We start from the raw sequence: 27,591 nt of genomic DNA on the forward strand, positions 1-27,591 counted from the left end.
GGATGTGAAGAAAGTGGAAATCAAAGGATAAACTGAAAAACTATATTGAAACAAAAGCATTTAATGAAACTATTTATTGGCACAAAAACAATATAAAAAAATAAAATCATCATCAAATTCCTGATATATACCCTCAAGGGGTGTACAGGATATGATAGTACTACACGAAAAATTTACATCATTACTAACTTCCTATCTACAATTTTCCTCCAAATCAATGTTACTCCAATATTGTCAGATCTTATATTTCTATCTTTTAAGGCACTTTTTACTATATCAATTCACCTATATGTTGGTCTTCCTCTGGGTCTTTTTCCTGCCAACCTTGCAGAGAACACTTATTTTGCTAATCTTTCCTCTCTCCCATTCTGTTTAAGTGACCATATCATCTGAAATTAGCTCTGCTAACATAAAATACACTCTGAAAATAAAATAATAAAATGTGGATATTATTTCTGGGAAAACTAATAATAATAAAATGTATAAAATCACTGTATTGAATAAACTAGTTATGCTTATGGGAACTTATCAGTATTGCAAAATATACCGAGCAACTAATTAAAAGTAAACAATAACAATGAATTTAAAAATTAATGGCTTCCTTTGGTCTGCATTGCAGAGCAAAGCTTTTCATATGATGGTGACACATTGGGAATTGACACTCTTAGTTCTCTTTCTATATTTAACTGAGATCTATATTTTTTTTTTAAGGCAGCCACTGCAGAAAACCCAATTTCACAAAGATAGGATGTTGGAAATGGCAAAAGTGCACAAAAAGCTCTTTTTTTTAGTGCAGAAAATTCATCAACACTGGCCCAAAATTCAAACAGTGATTTAGATGTAAATCATCTTTTGATTTCACCACTTGACATGAAGTCTATAAATTGTTTCTCTTCTTCAATTGAGAAACATTCAGGATTTCTCAATTGAAACCCACTCGTACATTGCCATTATGTTGTTGTTAGTTATAAAATAGTTTCTAAAATTCTTCGTCAACATTGTTCAACGATTTTCAATAGTTAGTTGCAAATAAAACTTTGATCTGTGATCCTTGTAGGTTTTGATAAATTCATCCACATTTGCAAACATTTCTAATTTTTGTTGCTTTACCTTTTTGTTCCATAACTCTAGTTTTTTACAAAAAGCAATAACTTTGTCACTCATCTCTAAGATATTTTTTCATTGGAGTTGCTGGTTTAATATTTTTAGTTTCTTGAATATGTCCAACAAGTAGCTCAATTTCATCACAAATAAGCAGTCTCTAAACTTCTCTGCTTCTTCGTGATTTTCCTCTTCCAAGAAGATTACTATTTTGTCTCTTTATTAAATGCGTTGTAAGCATTTTCCCTGTGATAACCATCTTGTCTCGCAGTAAAATAGTAACGCTGAATGTTCTGCTCCACCCATGTCTTTGGAAAGCTCAGAAAACAGGCTTGATTTTAAGGGTCTCATTTTTATATAATTCACCACAGTTATCTTTTGAACAATTATTTTGAAAAATTCAGGTGCTGTGGCCCTTCTTTCTATTGGTTTACAAAACAATAACTCTTCAACTGCTGATAATCCATTGCAAAATCGAACAGTGACAATCCTTGTTGCTATCTGTTGACTTGTCAAGCTGAATTGAGAATAACCGGTCACAGAGCTTCGACAAAAGTTGTTGCTGCATATCTTCACATATGTCACCAATTTGTTGAGTAACAATATCAATCGCAGCTAGCAGAATTAGGTCTTCTCCGATAGTATGGGTCTTTTTGCACCTTGCTATTTTATATGCAACTTTGTAAGAAACTAGTAAAGATTTTTTAATGCTAAATTTTTGATTTTCAAAACATCTCAGTTTGACAGCAAAGACCTCTTGAGATTTGTTAACATACTCTTTATGACGTGTTTCCAAATGTCTTTTAATTTATTCGATTTCATTCTATCGGCTGCCAAAATTTTCAAACAAATAACACAGTGGTCTTCATCATTTACTTCAGTATTTGTAAAACTAAAATCTAAATATTCTGCTGCATACTTTCTGGATTTTACTTTTGGAGTGATATTCTGTGAACCTGAATTTGTTGACGTTGATGCTCCATAGTCATCAGATGCCCGCTTACATCCAGTTAAAAATTTATCAATTTTTCTACACTAGAAAAGATTGCTTTTATACCATGCATCACAGTCATTGTGAATAGGAATAAAATAATGCCGACCATCGACTTCTCACTGTTGCAGTGTTACTGCTGTCTTGCCATTTAAAGCCTTATTTATACTCGCAGAAACATTTCCAGAACATTCGAGACTTTCCATGATGAAATCACGAATGTTTCCGAAAGGCCGATACAAATCAACGCTCTGTGCATGTGATGCCAGATCTATACAATTTTCGAAAGATTTGATGACTTATTTAAAAATTTTAATTAATTCCTAGCTTTTTTTGTTTTGTTTTGCTAACTTTTATGAATTTTGTCAATGTCTCAACACAAGAATTGCAAGGGGGAAGGGGGTACCACAAAAACTAATATTAAAAGATGGGGCACACATGAAAGAAGGTTGAGAAACACTGGTTTAAAGGGTAAACATTAGTTTCAACTTCCATAGGGTCATTAAATATAATTAATCCCTTGGGTTTTGTCAGTTTAAAATAAAATTTATTATCACTGTGTCAAAAAAAATTATATATATATCTTGATCAATAAATATTCGTTTTCAATTTTTATTGAAGTTAATATCTAATCTATATGACAATTTTTCAAAAAAGAAATATCAGTAAGTATATTTACAGTGACTGGGTTATGATGGATGCTGCATGGTTAGTGTATCTGCTTTTCAACTAACAAGCTGTAGGTTCAAATTATACTGTATGCTTGTATATTTGTAAATGTCTTTAGGTTGGATCCGAATTTCAGTGACCAATGTGAGATGACTGCTTCACTTATTGGAGATCTGAAATTCTTTGAAACATTCCATATTTGTTGTCTAGAACACGGTTTACTGGTTAGGGAAAAAAATAAAATATAAATAATAATATTAATAAAATTCTTTGCTAATCCCCAGTATTAATGTACTGTTGGTTTACAACCTCCCATGGGTGGAATTTATATACAGGAGAGAGAGAGAGAGAGAGAGAGAGAGAGAGAAAAAACTCCTTGTTGAATATCTATAGTAATCCTAGTAAAATATTTTATAACACGATGCTATCAATTTTGGTAATTACTTTTCTAACATTTTTATCTGAGCACTAATTTCAGATGGGAGTCATGGAATTTGCTGAGAAGTCCCATGATTTATCATCTGCAAAAAGAACAACCAGAGAGAAGCCATGTATTTTACATACAAAATGTTCTGATTAAGGACTGAAATCTAGATAAATCAGAGGAAACTCTCACATAGCCTATAAGCATATAGAAAACTGATGTGTGTGGCTTTTTTTCATATTGCTTCCTCTAAGCAGATTTTCTGCTAGGATACTAAACAAATAAGAATAGGATGGTTATTTGGATTAATGACTAAATTGTATTCTGTATTAGCTGAAACCAAAAATGATTTTACAACACAATTAAATATAAAAGTAAATTCTATTTGCAAGAAATTATGTTTTTGTTTAATTCTTTCTTTACTCAAGTGTGAGCAAACAAAAGTTATGCAAAAGTTTGGTATCTTCCACAGCATTTAGGGAAAGGAAAAACAGGAATGCCATTTTATTATTATTCAGTCCTCCACGGAGTTAAAGACTCATTGTGGGAGGTCCTTCCTAAGAAACACAAAATCTATCATACCACTCCTTAAACTCATTGACCATTCTCGCTCTCACCACTCCATCAGGCAATGCATTCCATGGTTCGACCGCCCTCTTGCTCACAGATTCCTTTCGTAACTTCCAGGGATGGCCTCTTGTTCAATCCTTCCCGCTGTTCAACCAAGCGAAAGAACTCCCCAGTGTCAACCCTGTAACCACCTCTCAACAGTTTAAAAGTCTCAGTCATATCACCTCTCCTTCTTCTATCCACCAAACTCTGCAGTTCATATTTCCTCAGCCGATCCTCATAACTATCATTGTACAGTCCTGAAACCACCTTTGTACCCTTTCAAATCCTGGGGACCAAATCTGAGAACAATAGTCTAAGTGTGGTCTGATCAGGGTCTTATACAACGGAATAATAACTTTTATCTCTGCAGATCAATGTCCTTCTCATTATTGTAGCAACCCTTTGTGTTACTTTCACCACCTTTGCAATATGTCCCCTAAATTTCAGGTTTCTATCAATCATCAGCCCCAGATCTCTTGTCTCCCCTACTTCCTCCAGTATAACTCCTCCCATAGAGTATGCAGTGTCCCATCGATGTTTTCCAAACCTCAAGACCTTACATTTTGCTGCATTAAACCGACACCCCATTCATTTGCCCATCTATCTAGCTTATTCAAATCCTCTTGCAGGGCTGCCGCATCTGCACTATTACTAATAATCCTTCCCAGCTTCGCATCATCCGCAAACAACTGAATATCTCCTTGCAATCCCCTAACAATGTCATTGATATAAAGGTTAAACAATATAGGTCCCAGTACTGAGCCCTGTTTGACCCCACCAGGTAAAAAACCTTCATTAATTGATATCATATGGGGATGGAGGAAGCCTGAAAAGAAATGAAGACAAATATTATTAATATATGAAGTTCCTGAAAAGTGATGACTAGGAACCAGGAAACTTAATTGCTGTTTGTGCAGCAACTGATTTTAACACTAAACATGAAAATTCTCTTTTGAATGAGGAGCAGTTTCAAATGATGTGTAAAATTGGGAAGTGATTTATTTGTGTTTTTGACTCTACTATATATGCTAGTACATTAATTAAATGATATTGTAAAGGCAAAGAATTATTGACAAGAAAAAAAAAATATATATATATATATGTGTGTGTGTGTGTGTGTGTGTATGTGTTCAAAGTTTTAAAATAATAAAGTTTGTGCAGTTTCAGATGTTAATTGCAGGCTTAAATGTACAAATATTATTGGAGAAATGAGTTTCAAACAAGGCTTGATCTTCAGTGGCTGAATAACAGAATTTGAAGCAAACATTATTAGATTTAGCCAACAAAGATATTGTTGGCTTATAATTATCTTTCATATAAGTAATTATCTTACATATAATTATCTTTCCACTGGCTAGAGGAACTTTTTCTAATTTTTTTGAAAGTTTTTTGCCTAGGTTCTGCTATACATTAAAGATACCAAGAAATTATGTACTTGGTTTTAATCCTTTACCCAAGGAAGCAAAACAATGTTTTGCTTCCTTGGGTAAAGGATTAAAACCAAGTATATAATTTCTTGGTATCTTTTTCTAAGTTTTTCTTCAACTGGTTCCTGAGTTAGCTGAGCTCTTGAACCAAAAAGTAGAGTTCCTATCCCAGAAACCCGAGTTTTTAACCTTACATTTCAAGAAAAATCAACCATAGATTTAATGCTGTTGCAGATAATAGTAAGTATTAGGATTTATTACTAAAGAAAGAGCCATATAGCTTCATTTCAGCAATGTAAAATTACATAGGCAAAGTGGATATTAGATCCAACATTATTTCAAAGCCGGATGTTTGTAGAAATTATGAAAGTTTCATAAAATTGACCTGAGAGCTTATGAGAATTCAATCCTCAGCATTGAAGTTGCCTTAACTTACACTATTAAAAATACATGTGCACTGCCCAAGTGTCCATGTATCTGCACTTTTATTAGTGCATTTTTTAAAGGTTTTACTAGCCTGACAGCTGTTTTGAACCGGTTGGTTCTCTTCAGAGACCAGGCAGAAACCTTAAGAAAGCAAAAACTCTCATTCAGTACTAAGGAAATCAAATGTCAGAGAAGTTTATTTTTCATAAGTGAATTCTTGATCGGTATGTAAAATTAATTACTAAAGAAAGAGCCATGTGGCTTCATTTTAGCAATGTAAAATTACTTAGGCAAAGTGGATATGAGATCCAACATTATTTCAAGAACTAATATTTGTAGAAAATTTTGTAAAATTGACCTGAGAGCTTACGATAATGCAATCCTCGGCATCAGAGTTGCCTTAGCTTGCACTACTTAAAAGACGTGAGCACTGCCTAAGCATCCATGTATTCACCTTTTATTATTGCATTTTTTAAGGTTTCACTGGCCTGGCAGCTGTTTCTGACTGGTTGGTTCTCTTCAGAGATCAGGCAGAAACCTTAAGAGAGCAAAAAAACTCTTATTCAGTACTAAGGAAATCAAAAGTCAGTTAAATGTATTTTTCATAATTTTATGAAACCATCATAGTTTCTGCAAACATTTGGCTTTGAAATAATGTTGGATCTAATATCCATATTGCCTATGTAATTAGGGGATTTTCCCCCCCTCTGGGTGGCACATGGAGAATAAAACTTGGTAAGTTGTGTGCCTGTAGAAAGATAAATTATAACTGTGTTTTTAATTAGCTATGCTGTGTCAAGATTTAATCATTATATCATCATTTTCAACCATTTTCTGTCCACTGCTGGATGAAGGCCTCCCCCAAAGTCCTCTATTCAATCCAATCCTGAGCTTTTCTATGCCAATGAGTTCCAGTCACCTCTTTAATCCCATTCTTCACCATCTCTTTGCCCTTCCTATAACTCTCTTTCCATCTTTGGGATACCATCCAGATATCAACTTTGTCCATTTTTGAGTTACTTCTTACAATGTGACCAGCCCATATGGACCTTTTACTGGCTGTTATAATGTCTCTGACCCAAGTATCACGCTTTCTATCTAGAATAGTGATACCGAGTAATGATCCTTCCATTTTTCTCTGGGTAATCCTCAACTTGCTGTTCAAGTTTTTATTCAAAGTCCACATTTCACTTCCATATGTCATGACCAGAAGTATACAACTATCCAATTTTTTCTTTTAAGGCAGATTGGGATGTTTCCTTTTAGTGCTTCACAATGTTTTCCAAAGATTATTCAACCTGTTGAAGTTCTTATGCAGAGTTTCCTGCGAGAACAATATCATCAGTAAATCGTAGGTGATTTAGTTCTTTTCAGTTATCTATTATTTGTTTTTCTAATCCAGATTTAAAAAAAAAAAATTTCCAGGGCTGCTATAAATAGGTTAGATGAAACCTCCGTCTGTCTAACTCCTTTTTTTATTGGAAATTTCATATTTGTTCCTGATTTTATAGATGCAGTTGAATCTTTATACAAGGTGTTTCAAAGGGAGATAGTTGTATATTTCATTTTGCAACTTTGAATGACAATAGAAGGTAAATAGCAATAGATGAGCAATGTTTATTACTGTGCAAATGTAGCGTAACACTTGAAGATTCAATACAGACAGTTAAAATTCAATATGACTGCCTCCAGTAATTCTGCAGGCACCCATCTGTAATCAATTTCCTGCCATATGTGGTAGAGAATATCTGGTGTAACTTCAACAATTGTAGCAGTAATTCTGGAACACAGCTCATCCAAATTGGCTGGTAGTGGTGGTACAAACACTTTATCTTTTGGCACCTACTCTACAACTCTTCATCTCCACCACTCAATCCACCAACTACATCAAACCGCATCATCTACACCGTCAGCTACTGCCCACCACCACTAGTATTTTCACAGACAATCACAAACATCCATGCACTTGATGGAATTTGAACCTGCAGTCTTTTGGCTGGAAAGTAGATACACTAACCACTCAGCCAACCAGAGCAGCAAAAATACTAGCCATCCCTCATCAGAAAACGTTTGCCTATGCCATTATTTAGACACAAACGATGCATGTGGTGCTGCGGTGATATGTGTTTCGATTTTTGCTACTTTTCTCATTCAGACAACTATTCTGTCCTTTTTAAATACTTATCTCAAAAAGTTTCATTCATACAGTCAAATTATTCTAACTGTGAGATTATCTTCCTTTAGTATTTACTTTTCATAATACAAAGCCAGAAGAGAAGCCAAACTTTTTGCAATCAGTCATGATCTAACACATATAGTTAACCTACCAACCAGAGTAAATGATCTTCATCACATTTCTGACATTTTGGAATTTTTCTGTCATCTTATGGTCTCCTTCTTGTGTCCATTTTGATAGGATTATTAGTTTCTTCTTTTCATTCATTGCATGTCAAAAGCTAGCATGCTCAATCATCACTGATGGAACGTCTTAGGGTTCTGTTCTCTCACTCATAATATTTCTTCTGTACATCAATGACTTTCTCTCCTACTGAATGGTTTTGCTGATGACAGTACTTTTCATTTGAGAGAAACTTTATAGTGCTCAAATGAAATAAGCTATTGAATTTCAGTGTTCGTGAAACATTTTCCTGTCTTGTTACCAAAAAGAAAGATTTTTCTTCACTTTGCTCTTACTTTTCATAATGTTCTGCTTTCCATGTAAGATCACCCGTCTTCTGCTGATGATTTTCATCTTTTGTGCACATCCTGGCATAAATATATTATATTCATAGCCTCTAAAAACTTTTTTTTTCCTTCAAAGCACTATTTCTCTTTTGCTCAATTTCTAACACTTCATAAATTCCAAACCCAGTCAACCTTAGAATAAGGAGAAAAGAAAAGGAATATATTAATAAGTTTCTTGAAATCATTAAGACTGCATTTGTTGGTTAAAATGGTATGGGAAGGCCATTCCAAAGAACAGAGGTAGATAGAATGAAGGGGAAAAGATGAGAAGTTGGTTTGATATGTATACAGTAATGAAAATACTTTACATGCCAACTTTGTTTGCTTACACTTGAATCATCATCATCATCATCAAATTCCTGACATTTACACTCAAGAAAAATTTACATCGTTACTAACTTCCTATCTACAATTTTCCTCAATCAATCTAATCTATTGCCTATCAAGGCTTCAACATTGTCAGATTCTTATATTTCTATCTTCTAAGGCACTTTTTACTGTATCAATCCACCTATATCTTGGTCTTCCTCTGGGTCTTTTTCCTGCCAACCTGGCAGAGAACACTTGTTTTGCTAAACACTTCAATAATAATAATCATTATTTTATTATTATTGTCAACAGACCTCCATGGAATCAAAAGACTCATCATGGGAGGTCCCACTCTCACATGCATAGCTCATCGTACCTTGACTTAAATGTATCCTATTCACTGTCCCTGCACTCACCACACTCTCAGGCAATGCATTCCAATCACTCACCACTCTCCATGCAAAAAATCTACTCCTCGCACCCAACTTATACATCTCTCATGAGATGTATAAGTTGGGAGAAACGTTTGAGAAGAATTGTGGAAGAAAAGCTTGGTGAAGAACAAGCTGGATTCAGGCCAAATAGAGGCTGTCAGGATCAGATCTTCACTTTACGACAAATAGTCGAGAAAGTATGGGAATATAACAAAGATCTGTATTTAAGTTTTGTCGATTTGGAAAAGGCATATGACAAGGTGCCAAGAGAGAAGCTATTCAATACGCTGCAGTTATATGGTGTCAATGGGGCATTATATCAAGCAATACTTAGTCTTTATTTGAGTTGTAAGTCAGCAGTTAGAATTGAAGGAAGTACAGGAAGATGGTTTAATGTTAAATCTGGTGTGAGACAAGGATGTACATTATCCCCTCTTTTATTCATTATCTATATGGATCACATTATGAAGGAAAGTGGTATTAAACATGATATCAAAATTGGAGATGTTAATGTCAGCTCTTTGCTTTATGCAGATGATGTTATACTTCTAAATAAATCCGCTACAAGTCTGCAAGATTCTCTGACTAAATTGAATAGCTGTTGTAATAGATATGGTATGAAGGTCAGCAGTAAAAAGACAAAGACAATGAAAATAGGCAGAATCATTGAAATTGTCAACTGTGTTGTGAATGGAGAACCTGTGGAACAAGTAAAACATTTCAGCTATTTAGGCACGATTTTTACTGAAGATGGTAAATTAAATATAGAAATAGACAACAGAATCAACAAAGCTGATATGGTAGGAAGTCAATTGAATAAATTCATATGGAATAAGAGAGAAATTAGTCGGAACACTAAATTAGCTGTATACAAGACAGTGTTCAAAAGCCAGTTTTAACTTATGGATCTGAGAGCTGGGTGAGTAATAAAACACTTGACCAAAGACTAGAGACTGCAGATATGAGTCCTGAGAAAGATTAGAGGCGTGAACAGATGGCATCAATGGCAATATCATATTAAAAATGAGGATATTAGGAAAGAACTTGACATTGTCAGCATCCAGGAATGCGTTAGCAGAGCTAATCTCAGGTGGTATGGTCACTTAAACAGAATGGGCGAGGAAAGATTAGCAAAACAAGTGTTCTCTGCCAGGTTGGCAGCAAAATGACCCACAGGAAGACGAAGATATAGGTAGATTGATATGGTAAAAAGTGCCTTAGACGATAGAAATATAAGATCTGATAATGTTGGAGTCTTGACAAGTAACAGACTGATTTGGAGGAAAATTGTAGATAGGAAATTAATAATGATGTAATTTTTTTCATGTAGTACTATCATATCGTGTACACTCCTTGAGGGTACATGGCAGGAATTTGATGATGATGATATCACTCCAAGCTGCCTCCTGAGTGTGCCATAATCAACTGCCTTATAGTTCCACATATAAAAGTCCTGATATGGCTGGCCACCACCCAAGTGATCACTTCATTGTTACTTTTGCCAACTGGAGGAAGATGTGACACTTCATTTACAACATCTTCTGATGAGATAATCAAATCCAAGACCCTTGATCCATGTTGGCCTGTGTTATAGATACTGCTGAAGGTAGTTATCCCTTAAAAACTCAAGAAATTCATTCACTTTGTTCCTGATGCCATCTCTTCATTCCAGTCTATATTCTTCTTCTTCAACCTTTTGGCTGTCCACTGTCCACTGCAGGATGAAGGTCTCCACCATGATTTTCCAGACCACTCGGGTTTTTGCCTCTCCCATCCATCTCACTCCTGCAATTTGTTCCAGTTCATCCCTCCACCTTCTTCTCGGTCTTCCTCTTTTTCTTGCTCCATCCATTGGTCTCCACTCTGTTGTTTTTCTAGTCCAGCTCCCATCCTGCATCTGGCAATATGGCCAGCCCATCTCCACTTAGTCTGTTTAATGTATTTTACAATATCCATGACACTCGTTTGAGATCTTATTCAGGTATTTGTCTTCCTATCTCTTAATGTTATTTTTAGCATACTTCTCTCCATGCGATGTTGTATTGTTCTCAGCTTTTTGTTTAGGCTTCTGTTATAGTCCATGTTTCTTCTCCATATGTTAGGACAGGAAGTATGCACTGGCGAAAGCTTTCCTTTTTAGACTCATATGGATGTCACTTCTGAATATGTCTCTCATTTTCCCATAAGCCATCCATCCAGGGTGAATTCTTCATTTAATCTCTCTTCTTTGGCAATCCTCAAAGGATAACAATTAGCCAATATACATATGAAGTAACTTGTTCTATTTCATGGTTTTCAACTTTGACAGTTCAATGGTTTATGTATTTATTCATCATTATTTTTCATTTTTCTCTATTTATTTTTAATCCAATTACTCTGGAGACTTCATTTAGCTGATTTAGCTTTTCTTCCAGATCTTCAAGATTATCTGCTATTAGGACAACATCATCTGCAAATTTCAGATGATGCAGCCTTTCTCCATTTATGTTTATTTCTTTTGTTTCCCAATCAAGGCTTCTAAAGACTTGATCAAAGACTTCAAGTGCAGCTGTAAATAATTTGGGAGATATGGTGTCGCCTTGCCAGATGCCTTTTTTGTATTGGAAACTTTTCACTGTTTTGATATAATTTAATTACAGAAGTTGCATTGTTGTAAATATGTTTTAGTGTTTCAATATATGGTTCCTCAGTTCCCTGGGTTTTAAGTGCTTTTAGTGTTGCAGATGTTTTAAATGAATCAAATGCTTTTTCATAGTCTATATAGGCCAGATATAATGGTTTATTGTCTATATTACCATAATGTAAATTGCCCATAATGATCACCCTTGTCTTAGTAGCCAGACTGATTTGTCTAAACATTTCCCTCTCCCTGCCTTCCACATTACCAGTTCTATAGCAACATCCTACTAAACATTTTATCCTGTCTACCTCCACTTCATGCCGTAATGCTTCAAAACCACTCTCAGTATTTGCTCCTTGCATCTCCACCCTAGGTGGGCACAACTCCTCTGCCATCATCAGTAATACTCCTCCTCCCTTTTTGCTTTGTCTGTCTTTGCAAAAGACTACATATCCCTCCATCCCTATTTCTGTCAGAATGTCATCCTTGTTCAACCATGTCTCACTTATACCAACAATTTTTGGGCTTATGAACTCTATCAATGCTACAATTTCATTCCCCTTGTTTTGAATTACTTCTAGCATTTGTAAACATACACATTAACTCATTTCTGTTTCTATACTAAGTCCCACTAACCCCACTTCTCAGACATGACTCTTCTAGACTCTCCCCTGTCCATTCCTGTCTATCATCTCTGATACTACACCCCTCCCCAGACTTAATGTCACCCCACATCCTTGACTTAATTTCTTGCATGCTCACACATCTACTCCTGAAACCACCATCTACACTTTTCACATAATGTCTCCCTGTCTATAAAGGATTAAACAATATAATTTCTCGGCAAGTTTAATTTAATTTATGACAGGATAATGACAAAAAGAATAAGGGTAAGAATAAAAATATTTTTTTAAAAAAAAAAAAGAAAAGAATAAAATAGAGGTAGGTCTAAGGGAAGAGTAGTTTGGTTTTGGAAAAGGGAGATCTACTGTGGATTTGATTTTTGCTGTAAGGAAAATGATGGAGACACTGAGAGTTTGGGAAAAAACCTAATTATGGCATTTCTTCATTTGAAAAAAAAAAAAAAGCCTGTGAAAGTTTGGAAAAGATGGGCAGAGCTGTGTGACTAAATTTGGTAATTTGGAGTGATTTGCACTTAGTAACAGATTGCAACAAGGAAGTGGTTTATCTCCACTGCTGTTCATTATGGTGATGAATAATGTCTTTGATACAGTGATGACCAAAAGCGAAACAGCTATGCTTGCAGATGATGTGGTGATTTGGGCACATTTAGAACAAGAGCTACAGAAGAAAATGGGCAAATGGAACAGTTTGACATAGAATTGTGGGTTACATATTAATAGTAATAAGAGTATGAGAGCGTGGTTTTAAATTGTAGAGAGAATGTACAAGTTACAAGTGTTAGACTCAACAGGCATGTCCTAAAGAGTAGTGAAAACTTAAAATATTTGAAAATAATGCTTTGTAGTGGTGGAAATTTAGATCAGGAGATAGTGAGGAGAATTTAACTGGACGAAATTTTTTTAATAGTTTACTTTAGAATAGAAAGGTCTCGCTGGAGTGCAAGCTTTTGATTAACAGAAATTACTTTTTCCCATTTTGTCTTAAACAGCAGAGGCATGGAGACAAAGAAAAAAGAGAGATAAATAGAATACTAGCAATGGAAATGAAAGAAAGATTTGATGTCAGTATTGGCAAAAGCAAGGAAAGATAAAGATGTTAGTAATGTTTCTCATTAGGACGTGTTGAAGAAATGTTTGAAAACTAGCTTGAAGTGATTTTGGGCAAATAAACTCTATCAATGCTAAAATTTTATTCCCCTTGTTTCAAATACTTCTAGCATTTGTAAACATACACATTAGCTCATTTCTGTTTCTATGACAAGTTCCACTAACTCACTTCTCAGACATGACTCCTCTAAACTCTCTCCTGAAGTTTGGACATATAATGAGAATGAATTAACATAAAATAGCAAGAAGAATGTATGAAATGAAAACTGGGGGAAAATGTCCAAAAGACCACAGAAAAGATGGAGAGACCAACCAGATAAGAGAAGATTCAGAAAAAGAAACAGTGCTCTTTAAGAAAGAATCCTATCCTTCTCATCCGTCTAGGACCGGTTGAGTCCCCTCCTAATGAGGGGTTGCTGGCGTCCACGCCCAAGACCGGCTAACTTGGCTATGGCTAAGGAAGATCCTTAAGCTCCTCACATCATCGACGGGAATCGAACCATCGAACGTCGGACACTCCTTCCCCCAGGCACATGGTTGCGAAGTGAATAGCTACTAGGCCAGTGATGGCGAACCTATGACACGCATGTCAGCACTGACACGCTTGAGGGTTTCAGGTGACACACCTTGGATGTTGAAAGATATTGGTATTCTGATGAAAAAACTGCGATAAATTGTGTAAGATCGCTCTCAGTTAAGGCGATTTAGAAAGTAACAATTTTAAGTATTTCCCAAAAGTGAAAATTTTTTTAACGAAACCAGTCCCAAAAATCATGAACAACATATCAATCAATCTATCGAAGTTCTAAAGTCAATAACTGAGCAGTTTTCTTCTAGATTTGAGCAATTTCGAATGTTGGAACAAACAATCCAATTCATAAAGTATCTTAATGAAACAGAATCATGGATCTTAAATTAGATGGCTTTGAGTGGTTGGATTTAAAAGATCTAGAAATGCAACTAGCCGACTTCCACTGTAATCCTATCTGGAAAAGAAAGTTTATTGCTCTTAGAAATGAATTAGAACTTGAGCAGGAACGTCTGCATGATACCACGTGTAAAAATTCAGACTGTTAAATTCTAAGTGTGTGGAATAGCCTTCCCGAAAACTTTCATGCTCTTAAAATCTTTGCTAAAGCTCTTCTAATAATTTTCTCTTCTACATACTCTTGTGAAACTATTTTCTGCCTTAAATAATATCAAATCGCAAGGGAGAAATAAATTGAGTGATGATTTGAGCACTGCCAGTGTAGCATTTTTCTACGAGTACTCAGCAACAGAAAAGTCATTAAATGTAATGTAAGTTTGTAATTTCACTTTATTAAACTAATTGTATAATATGAATTCATAGATTTTATATTAATGTCCTATTAACCATCTTACCAGCCATTATGGATCAAATACGCATCCTCATATGCTTCGTATCCATCATATATTTCAATGTAATATCAATGGTATTACAATTTTAATATGCACTTCGCATCCATGGTAACTTGGACGTATATATACATCCTGGCCAGTAGCGTGGTTAAATAAATAGGCCTAATATGATATGTATAAGCAGTGGCTTTCAGTTTACGAATGGCTCTTGCTTTGTGGAGAAATTACCCAGCTTTATGCAAGCATTTTGCACCAAACGATAAATATAAGGGCTTTTTAAATCGACTTCTCAATTTGGAATTTTTAAAAGATCTAGTAGGATATGATTGTGGGATAATGATAGTAGGATAATGATTGATATCCTACAGGAATTATCATATCTGTCAGAAGCTCTAGCTCTACAAAGTGGCAAATAAATATTCTAAGGGCTAAGTTAGCCCCCCCCCTTTTTTTTTTTTTTATTTGCTCGACGATGCGAGGCCTTTGTTAAAATTTCCATAGCTCACTACTGTGTATAAGTCACCATCTATGATTACGTAGTTCAATTTATAATGCAAGTGGCACATCAACAACATCAATATTTAATAAAAAAAAGATGTTTGACACCTGGGTAAAAAGGTTCGCCATCACTGTACTAGGCTAACCATGCAGACAAGAAAGAATATGGGAAGATAAAAAGAAATCAAGAGCTCTGATCCTCCTGGCATGTTAGTTTCAGCGGAGCAGGCGTTTATAAACAAGAATAGTCTTGGGGGATTTGTTCTGCATTTTTGCTGCTATTTAATAGTTTCATGTGTATCCCATTAAATAAATATTATATAGCAACTATCTTCCCCCCCCCCCTAAGAATTATCAGTCTTCCATAGTACTGTTTTTTAACATTTTCTTTCTTTCTTTCTTTCTTTGTTCTTTAGTTTGACTTTTGTTCTATGGTCTAGGTTTGACGCTTGTTTGAGATGTAAGAAATGTTTTTTTTTCCCCAATATTATACTTGACAATAAATTATATTCTTCTTTTAATCCTATACTCATGCACAGCACTTTTCATAATGTTTTTCCATAATAGAAAAACATTATCAGAAGAATCATTACCCAGACCAGCTTTGACCTTTATTGTGGTCATATCAGTGGGAGCAAGATATCCCAAGGTTAAATCAATGTAGAAGTTTTATATTTTCCATATACAAGTAGAAAAAAGGTGTATCACCTTATTAAATACAATAGAGGAGAGATAGTTATGGAACATTTTTCCACTTTTACAATGCATATTATGCTTGATAAGAAAATTTACCAAGAAATTATATTCATATTTTAATACTTATACCCAAGTGCAGCATAAGCATGAAGTAACTTCATGACTTGCATAAAAGGCTTTAAATTGCAAGAGTATAATTTCTTGTGAAATATAATATGCATTATAACCCTCTCCCCTCCTCCTCTCATGTAGAACACACACATAATTGACAATGGACTTTAGTTGCCACACTGTGATGCTAAAGCTGGAACAATAACCCATTGTCCTCTAGTCTAGTGTCTGATTGTTATAACACCCAATATTCATAAATCTCTCTCCTCTCCTTCACACAACCTTTTAAGTTTGTTTACTGCAAAAGTTTACTGCAGTCACACTACCAACTATAATGACTAAAAAACACTTTTTTTTGATCAATATATAACATAGCATGCTTATTTTGTTTAGGAGTACCCTTAAGTTTTGAACTTGTTGGCTTAGACCTGTGATTCAGTGATTAGAACTATGAAATTTTCCTTACGTTATATTAAATCAACAATAATGCATTTTGAAAAACATACCTTGAAAAATTCTTCAGTAATAATGTCATTTTTTTTCCAAGATAGAAAAACATTATTTAAGATGACTAAATATTTGTCTTTTCAGGATGAGAAAATATTATTATGGGATTTAAGAATACCAAGACCTGCTACTTTAATTGGTGAGTTCTCTGTCTTATTTATTTCTTTTGTTATTTTTTTTGTAGACATACAGGGTGTTCGGGATAAATTTGACAGTTTCGTAAGGAAAAAGAAAATCTTCTTTGTATCTATTAAATTTAATGAATTGACAAAAAAACATTACAGGCAGAGTTAATTACAATACTATCAACAAGATTTACTCAAAATAACCACCATTAGCATCGATCACAGCTTCAATTCTGCTTCGGAACCTCGAACAAGCTGATGCTACAGTCTCCCTGGGAAGGGCCGCAAAAACTGTTTTAATTTTATCCATTAACTGGGCTTTTGTATTACTGGAAGTGCGATTGGTGTCTTTTTCAACTGCGCCCCATACAAAATAATCCATGGGGTTAAGGTCTGGGGAGTTTGGAGGCCAAACATTTGGACTGGTGAAGTCGTAGAAATTTTCAGACAACCATTTTTGACTTTTCCCAGAGGTGTGGCAAGGGGCCGAATCCTGCTGCCATACATACGGCCTACCATTGGCTACCCTTGTTATCCAGGGCTTGACTACAGTTAGCAACTCCACGAACAAAGCCCGAATTCCAATGCCAGGGTTCTTCAACACCTGTTCCTGCAGATTTGCGAGGAATTCTGCTGTACGAACGCAATCAGATCGTCTGCTAGGGATCTTTCTTCTTGCTACATCCTCGTAGTCACCATTGCAAGTCTCTAGTTCATGCCTGATTGTTTTTACTGTATTCAGGGAGCATTGGGCAGCAGTCGTAATATCCTTATTTTGATGGTGGGCACGAATCATCATGATACAAGTTATTCTCTTCCATGATTCAGGTGGGTTCCAGCTATCCATCCTTTCTGACATCTTGTATATGAATGAAGAAGGGTCCAAACTTTTAAATGAAGAGAAGTGTGTGTTAATACATGTAACTTACGGAAAAATATAATTAATTATAAATATGTCAAATTTATCCCGAACACCCTGTATGTATGTGTGATGCACAGAAATTCCCCTATAAGATCATGAAATGGCTTGCTGACCGTTGATCTACCTATGATACAATATGTCATAAAATCAAATTTTTCTTAGTCATGAATTTATGCATGGCAAGAAATTACACTTTAGAGGACAAGTTTTATGTACCATATTTTGCATTTTTTGGCTAATTCAAATTATATTAAATGTTGCACTACATGGAATTGAATTTCATTTTCTCTACTATGTATTAGGCCTGTTACGCTGACTTGATCCTTTCTAAGTCATACCCATCCCGAGGATAAGGTGACTAGCCCTATGCCTCCCAGTATATCCTATGGCTCTATCTCATGTGTTTACCTGCTTGCGTGAGGAAAAACCCTGCTGTCCATGCCCAAGACAGCTAACTTGGCTATGTCTGAGAAAGATCCTTAAGCTCCTCACGTCAGCGACAGGAATCGAACCCAGGCATGTGGTTGCGAAGCACATAGCCACTAGGCTAACCGCACAGACAAATTTCATTTTATTTTAATAAATTATGGAGACCACTATCATGTTATAGTAATGACTTTAGTTTAACATAAACCAAATGAGTCACCTGACATTTCAACCTTCATATCAAGATCATCATCTGGAGTGTGTGTATATATATACATACATATACATACTCCAGTGCACACAAGTGTGTGTGTGTGTGCACTGGAGGCAAGTAAGGTACAATATGCATGTTATGTTAAAGTCACACTCCCATCCATATAAAACACCTGTTTATAGTGGGGGGGGGGGGACCTCCCACTCATGGAACTGGTTCTTTTTGTTCTTATTCATTGTCTGTAGTTTTCTTCCCATGTTCTTCTCCTAAGTCATTATTACCTATCCTGTCTTCTAGATCACCATCACAGATCCAGTGCCTTGCCATGTGGTGTGTCCCATGGATTTTTGGAAAGAGAGATCCAGGTAGTCTCGCACTACTTTTGCCTCTGCTTTGTAAAGACAGGCAGTCCTGGATCAATTCGTTAGTGAGTTTACCTGTAAGTATCAAGGATGTTGTAGTGGGTCTCCTTCCCCATGGTCCAGGAACAAGATCCAAGGCTTGCTGTGGTGCCCCTATAGAAATAGCATCCGGAGTAGCCCTGGCTTTCCCACTCCCAAGTTTGGTTCTCTGTTGACTATCATCAACAGAGAACCAAAATAAGAAACAAAAAGCTGTAATAAATACATCACTGTTCTTAATCTTACACTCAACAGGTGAATGTTCAATTAGAAAAATGTCACCCTTCTTCATCCAGGAGGGTTTGCAAAAGTTGGCAGGATCTCCAAAATCTTTTAAGAACCTGTATTCAAGAGATATTCCTATTTGAAGCTGCTGCAGTAGCACAGAAAAATTACTCCATGCAACATCTATCAGGGAAATAACATTACATTTACACCCTACAAAACTTAAACTTTTCAAGAAGTATAATATCCAAGTGGGGAACCCCTTGATGTTCCTGATGAAGAGATATGTTCTGACCTCAAGGACCAAGGAGTGACAACAATAAGAAGAATCCTGATATTAAAGGATGAGTATCTGGTTCCCCACCAGAAACATCATCCTTACCTTCAACAATCCAGTAAGGTTGTATAACTCAAACTGCTTATGCTACTTGAAATGTCATGATTGTTCTCAAACTGCCTGTCATGGCTCTGCCTAATATGACAGTAAGGAACATGATAATAAAGACTGCAAGAGCAAAACACTAAAATGCTCTAACTATGAGGGAGACAACCTGGCTTACTCCTGAGCATGCCAAAGATGGAAGGATGAAAAGAATATATACAAAAGTTAAAAATAGAGCAATGTATCAGATACCAGGAGGCGAAAAGGCAGTATACCACAATAGTAGCCACAACATCTGCTAAACCCTCTTACGCTGAGAAGGTAACTATAAAGAAAGTGTCATTTGGGACAAGGTTGTCAATTGAGCAAATGAAAGAGAAAAATCATTATGGGCATATCCTGAAGTTATGCCAAAAATGGTCCTGCTACAAGAGAATCCTCTTATTAAAAAATAATGGAACATGCATCACAAAAGATCAAAGATATGCTCGAGATCGTTTATTAATGACCCATCAACAGATAGCATGGATGCCTCTGTTTCCCCCTTAAGAACATAAAATTATTTATATACCAAGTGCCTAGAGGGAGTGGAATTGGATGTCATCTTGAATATTTTTCCAGAAGAAGAAAGGATGATGGATGCTAGCCTTTCACAATTCTCAAAAACACAAGACTGATGAAAATAAAACTGCTCATCATAGGCAGCTAGATGATACCACCAAGAAGAAATAATGGAACTGTCATGGATTCTGACAAAACATAGATGACATTCAGGCTCTCTTGCAGAATCATAAACCAATATGGTGCTGCCTGTAGGAAACATACCTTCTACTGTAGCCAAGTGATGATGCAGCTCTCTGAAACGTTACCATCATTAATAAGGACAGGACAAGGGATGGACCTGCCCATATTAAAGGAGTTGCCATCCTTGTGGATAACCATACATACCCCTTCCATCAAATCCAGATTATCAGCAGTGTAGAAGCAGTATTTCTAAGATGGTATGCTGCATCTATCTTCCTCCTGCCGCAGATATTTCTCAAGATGTCCTCAATGTTGTCATGTTTCAGTTACCATCCCCTATACTTTTAATGGGGGATTTAAATGGGCACAACTGTGAGGGTAATGCCTAAAGAAACATTACAGAAAGAGTTGTTGAGTGCATGTTTGACAACAGCAAACATTCCCTCTTAAACAGATGAAAGCAACACCTTCCATATGCCTATCCAAATATTCACTACCATCTACTTAACTATCTGCTCATCCTCCCTTATCCCACTGTTTAAGTGAGGAACTGATGACAGTCTATTTGGGGCAATCAATTTCCTGTGATATACACTTTTCTACATGGTTCTCATGTAGAAAAGTGGATATCAATTTTACACCAATATCATGGTGGAAAATTGAGCAAACAGACTGGTCCCCTTTTCTCCTTAGCAGAATTTGATTCTGCAATAGTCAATTCATCTCCTCCCAGTGATGCAGTGAATAATATAACAGTGTATTATAGCTGCAGCCACAACTGCAATTCCTAAAACAGCTAGTTGGTTTCCACATTTTCCTAATCCATGGTGGAATGATGACTGCACAGCATTAAAAGAAACCCAGAAGAAAGCATGTAGTATTTTTGCCTAATTGCTTTCAAACTCAAGCAAGACACACATCAGGCATCAGAACCAAAAGGAATCCTGGATCCAATATATTTCTTCTATATCAAGATCCACAAGCAGCAAAGAAATATGTCAGAAAATGAAAGGCATATACCATCCACTAGCTCTCTCTATATCCTTGAGCACAATTGCTGATCCAACAAGTGATTGCCAACACACTTGGGAAGATTTTTACAGAAACATTGAAAAGTCTTCTCATCCTCCCAAGTTCCTTACCCAAAAAAGCAAACTGGAAAAACAACAAATACAATATGCTGTTTACGAGAGAAGAAATGAAAGCTGCTTTGCTTCAAATGTAATTCATCTGCTGTGGAACCAGATAATATCCATTATGAGATGATAAAACATCAATAGTCCATGGATCAACTGTTGCACCTTTACAACAGAATTTTTCTGTGTAAGTGTATTTCCAGATACTTGGCAAAAGACAATTATAATTGCCTTTCTTATGCCAGGGAAGAATCCAAAATTCTTAAATACTGACATCTAATTGCTCTGACTAGCTGCTTGTGCTAGATTCTGGAAAAAATGGTTAGCTTTCATCTTTCATGGTTACTGGAGAGAAACAATCTTTTTTCTGGAATGCAATCTGGCTTCCGAAAATATCATTCCACTTGTGATCAACTTGTCTGACTGGACCAGTGGTTGAAATAAATATCCAAAGATCGAATCTTTTTTTTAATCCTTAGAGAGTTATTCTGGAGTGGAATGAAATATATTTCTCTCTTACTGAAACAAGCAATGTTTAGATTCTAGGATATCTATCTTTGAGGATTTAATCCAGAGGAGCGAAATTTGTTTCACTACATTAAATCATTTCGTTTCGGATATAAAAATTTCATTCTCAGAAAACAATGCTCCTTCTGAGAAAACATAAACAAATAAATAAATATATATTTATTTATTTGTTTGTTTTATTTTTTTTTCAAATCCATGACAAAACACATACAAGTTGCTTATTGTCTCTGTAACTAAAACTTTTCTTTGTATTTTAATAAACTTAAATTATCAATATTCTTTTTCCTTGTTAATAGTAACAATGAATAAAGAAATTATATTTTTGCATCATATTTTTTTTCCACTATCATAATTCTTAAATTAATCCTGAGTAAATAAATATATATAAATTTATATAAATAAATGTGTGTGTGTTCACATGGAGCATTATTTTCTGGGAGTGAAATTTTTTTTGCTGCTGACAAGGAAATATATCTTCAGAGAAACAAATAAACTGTTCCAACTGGACCTCAGGCACTCCAGCAGGAAGGCCTGGAGTGTATTATGGAAGCTAGGAGGCTCTACAACAATGACTAGTAAAAAGACAGATGTCACACCAAACCCAGTTGCTAACCACATTATTAGAATCTTGAGATGCCAACATGATAAAAAAAACCATACCATTAAAGTTAAAAGAGAAGCCAGAGACCTTAAGGCAAAACTACAAGATGAATCAGAATATGCAAGACCCTTCAGCAGTGAGGAAATCAACATGCACTAGCTGATACAAATACGGGAAAGGCCCAAGGGTTTGACGGAGTTCACCCAGGTTTTCTTATTCATGCTGGCAAAAATACCAAAAAATGGCTCGCCTGTTTCTTCTCGAAAATAATGAACATTGGCATGTTGCCGAAGGAATTTAAGAGAGCTAAGATCATAGCCCTTCCCAAACCTGGAAAATTAACTGAGAACCCACAAAACTATCGTCCAATCACACATATAAACTACTGTACAACCACATAAGCAAGGCTTTAGGCCCAATCGCAGCTGTTGTGACCAGGTTCTGGTGCTGATATCATACATTGAAGCAGGCTTTCAACAAAATCTAAAAACTTCTGTAGTTTTCCTTGATTTAACTGCCTCATATGATACCGTCTGGAGAGAGGGCATGCTGTATAAACTAATGAAAGTACTACCGTGCTGAAGACCATTACAGCTTGTTAATAATATGCTCAGCAATAGATATTTTTGTGTTATCCTTGGAGAAAATATCAGTAATCAGAAAAAACTCAACAACACCTTACCACAAGGCTCAGTACTGGCCCCTCTCTTATATAACCTATACATAGCTGACCTGCCAGATACAGCATCCAGAAAATTCTGCTATGCAGATGACATAGCGTTAGCCACCAGAAATAGAGAACTAAGATGGACGGAGGAAACTCTCACAAATGACCTTGCTGCTATGCATAACTACTTTAAAAAATGGAGAGTGCAACCAAGCCAAAGTAAAACTGAAGTGTCAACATTCCATCTCAGCAATGAACTGGCACATGACGAGCTGAACATCCAATTTGGAAATTCAGTTCTACACCATAACAAATATCCTAAATACCTAGGAGTTACACTTGATCGCCTTATCATATAAGAAACATGCTGAAAACACAGCTGGAAAAATTAGAATTTTCTAGTTCTAACATCATCCAGAAATTATGTGGCACTTCTTGGGGTGCAGCAGCAGCAACCACATTAAGAACATCCGCACTCGGATTGGTTTTTTTTGGTAGCCAAGTACTGCGCTCCTGTTTGGCTCAACAGTTGCCATACCCAACTGGCTGCCAGCTTAACACCACAATGCGACTTATCACTGCAACCATAAAAACAACTTCTATTTACTAGCTCCCAATGCTGAATAACATAATACCACGAAACCTACGAAGAGATGATGCTCTACTATGTGAAAATGATAAAATACTGAATTGCCTATACACAATGACATACTAGAGCTACAGCTCAACAGACTGAAATCAAGAAAGCCCCCTCTCTGTGAAGCTAAACACCTGAGAACGACCAACAAAACCAAAGAACAATGGAAACAAACATGGAGCATAAATACCAATGCTCAACTCCAAACCTGGTTTGATAGGCATCGTGTTAACATTCCAGGTATGGAACTGAGCCAAAAGACATGGACAATGCTGAACAGGATTCGCACTGGATATGGAAAATGTGCATGCTCTCTGTACAAGTGGGGAAAAATTCCCTCACTGGAATGTGACTGCAGGCACCCAAATCAATCAATCCACCATATCTCTACTGAGTGCCGTCTTCGTGCATGCACAGGCCAAAGAAACAACTTCTGGAGGCAACACCGCCTGTTATAGACTGGATCAGACAACTTGATCTTAACCTATAAGTGTTTTGTTTGTTGAAAGTATAAGTGTCTTTGTTTTATTCTAATTGTTTGTCACTTACTTTCTATATGTTTATTTTGACCTATGTAAATCTATAATTGCATGTAGATTGCCATATGCTAAATAAATAATAAATGTTCTGAGCTATCCAAATAGATTAAAAACTCATGATAAAAAAAATCTATCCAAGATTATTAATTTGTGTAATTAGAAAAAAAAAAGTTCTTTTTGAATTGTTCCAAGAAGAACATTTTATTTTGGTTTCAATCCCTGGGCTGGAGGCATCCAAAATGGGTGCTTGCAATAGGGTTTAGATTTTCATACCGAAAGATCTGTGTCAGAAGCCTTCCTAAAACATGAGTATCTAGTATTTGTTTTCTTTGATATGGAAAAAAAGCCTATGATACTGCTCGGAGCAGAAGACTTGAAAGGCTTACATCATTTTGGTCTTAAAGGGATTCTCCCATCCCTATAACCAAGAGGAGAGAGAGTCCCACAATGTTCTTTTAAGTCAAATTTTTTTGCAATTAAGGACAACTCAATAACAGAACAATTTCCTCCAGTAGTAATTAATGTCCTAATTGACATTAATGACAGAAGGCAGATGACTTTACCATCTTCTGTCGTTCATATAATATAATATGAGGATCATAGAAAGACAGCTGCAGCAAGCCATTGACTATCTTTTAAAATGAGTGCTTGCAAAGGGGTTCAAATTTTTATACCAAAAGACAGTTTGTGTGCACTGTTACTGTAGAATTAGTCTTCATTTTGACACAGAAACTCTGACTAGGACTATCACTAATCCCAGAAGCCAAATTCCTGGAGCTGATATTTAAACTGACTTTGCTGTTAAATAACAGAAAACTCAGTTTCAGCCTCATATACATCAATTACAAGACAAGTGCCATAAAGCAATGAACATTCTATGCACCCTATCTTCCACCCACCCACTGGGATGCTGACAGATGTTCTTTGCTTGGTTTGTATAGTTACTTGATTAGGTCAAAACTTGACTACAGGTCCCTAGTCAGTACTTCTGCCAGGGAAAACACGCTGTGATGACTAGACCCTATTCACCATCAAGCCATCAGAATTTCAACTGGAGCATTTTGCACATCACACACCACTACATCTGCAGTCCACCAAAACCCACTTACTCTTTTTAACATAAACTCAAATCTCACCTTCCTCCAGCACTATCCATTTCAACCTTCCTAACTATACACTATTTAATTCCTTTTGACCCAAGGATGGCGTCTGTGCATATATCCGCTCTGACATACCCTGCCAGTGAGCACCTAACCTAGAATTGCCCAACTTCGATCTTCTTTGGCTGCTAATATCCCTCCCCGACTCAGTCCAATTCATCTGCTCCTCTCTCTCTCTATCGCTCTCCTAATACCACCAACCACTCTGAGCTCTTTCATTTCCTCTCCTTAAAAGTTGATTTTCTCCAGTCCCACTCTCCTAACAGTGAAATCATCCTCCTGTGTGATTTTAATGTCCATAACACTAATTGGCTTTCCTCTTCCAGTTGTACAGATCCTGCAGATACAGATGCTGAAACATTTGCCATCACTAACAATCTCACACAAATTGTTCAAAAGCCGACCAGAATACCAGATAACCCAAACCACTCCTCAAATACCCTAGATCTATTCCTTACCAATGACCCCTCCAACTATACCATGAATGTAGTGAGCCCCCTGGGTAATTCTGACCACAACCTGGCTTATCTCCTCCCCCATGCAACTTACACACGCTTACACAGTCACTCCCACACAAGATTAGTTTGGCATTATAACAGCCCCAATTGGGACAGTCTCCAAGACTACCGTGCTTCATTCCCATGGTTGGATTATTGTTTCCGGTCTTCCAGTCCAAACATATGCACCGTACGTATCACCAATGTAATCCTCACTGGCATGAAAACATACATTCCCCACACTTGTCTGAACTGCCATCCTCTGTCTGAACCCTGGTTCTCGAAAAGATGTGCCAAGGCTGTACAAATGAAAAATCAGACATACCACAACTGGCTCAAATCAAGAACTCCATCCTCCTTCAATACCTATACTGAAGCCTGAAACAGATTGAAGAAAATTATCAATGCTTGTAAAACAGAATTTGAACGGGCAAAAGCAGGAAGCTTGCTGCCTGTCCAAATGGCAGCCATGCCTTTTGGTCTCTCGCCAAGGCAATTGGTCGTAACTTTTGCCTACACTGTTCCCACCCCTATCATACCCAGATGGCTCAATTGCAACATCACCCACAGAAAAAGCTAACCTCCTTGCTTCACACTTTGCCTCTAACTGACAATGGCAAATGCCCTCCAGTCATTTCAACTGCCCAACATACAATGCCCTCTGTATCCTTTTGCCAAAAAAAAGAGATCATAAACCTTCTGTCTAAATTAGACACAAAAAAAGTCTCCTGGCCCTGATGGCATTCCTCCAATTGTCCTGAAGGTCTGTGTACCAGAACAGCCTCCTATCCTATGCCATCTGTACATACTCTCACTCCACTGGTATATATCCCAAAGCCTGGAAACTGGCCTATATTCAACCCATTCCTAAAAAAGGGTGACAAATCACTAAGCAAAGTGATGGAGAAAACCATCAACTCTCAACTCCTATTCTACCTTGAAGGTACCCAGCTATTAAGTGACCACAAGTACGGATTCCGTCGATGCTGATCAACAGAAGATCTACTCCTCATACATCACCCATCTCTGGACAAATGCCATGGAGAAATTTGGCGAATCCCAAGTAGTTGCACTTGATATCTCTAAAGCCTTTGACTGAGTCTGGCACAAAGGCTTACTAAGCAAACTCCCATCATTTGGACTGTCTCAGGACTTCTGCAGATGGATTGCTAGCTTCCTGTCTAGACACTATTTTATGGTAGACAGCTCCCAATCCTCTCACCATCCAACTAATGCAGGGGTCCCACAAGGTTCAGTTCTCTCACTGACCCTCAAATTCCTAGGCAAGATGAGATTTCTCTTCTTGGAATTAGCTTGTCATCAAGCTTCTCCTGGCATAAACACATCACAACCATTGCATCCTCAGCTTCCAAAAAAACTTAGTTTTCTCTTTCGCTCAAGACGTTACTTCACCTCTAAACAGCTATTAACCTTATACAAATCACTAATCCGCCCAGCTATCGAATACTGCTCTCACATTTGGAGTGGGGCTCCTAAAAGCTCCCTCAAAATGCTTGACTCAATACAGAGGAGAGCAATTAGTTAAATGACCCATCTCTTACCAACTCACTCCCCTCACTCTCACACAGACGTTTGGTCTCTGCAATTTGTATATTTTATAAATATTTCCATGGGAAATGTTCATCTGAAACATCATCAGTAATTCCCCCGCTCTGTACTAAGCCC

General features: G+C 36.5%; 1 protein-coding gene across 3 annotated transcripts in view; it reads left to right on the top strand.

Annotated features, from left to right (window-relative positions):
• LOC150099045 (methylosome protein WDR77-like) overlaps nt 1-27,591 on the top strand; it is a 190,449-nt gene that overhangs the window by 87,409 nt on the left and 75,449 nt on the right. For all 3 annotated transcript variants that reach the window (XM_090405301.1, XM_090405302.1, XM_090405303.1), the window contains exon 7: nt 16,786-16,840. In XM_090405301.1, the coding sequence (XP_090261427.1) occupies nt 16,786-16,840 (55 nt within the window). The remainder of the gene's footprint in view (nt 1-16,785; nt 16,841-27,591) is intronic.

The sequence above is a fragment of the Typopeltis vanoorti genome, chromosome 15, assembly GCF_054136105.1.
Source record: "Typopeltis vanoorti isolate ZY-2024b chromosome 15, IOZ_Tvanoo_1.0, whole genome shotgun sequence".
NCBI lineage: Eukaryota > Metazoa > Arthropoda > Arachnida > Uropygi > Thelyphonidae > Typopeltis > Typopeltis vanoorti.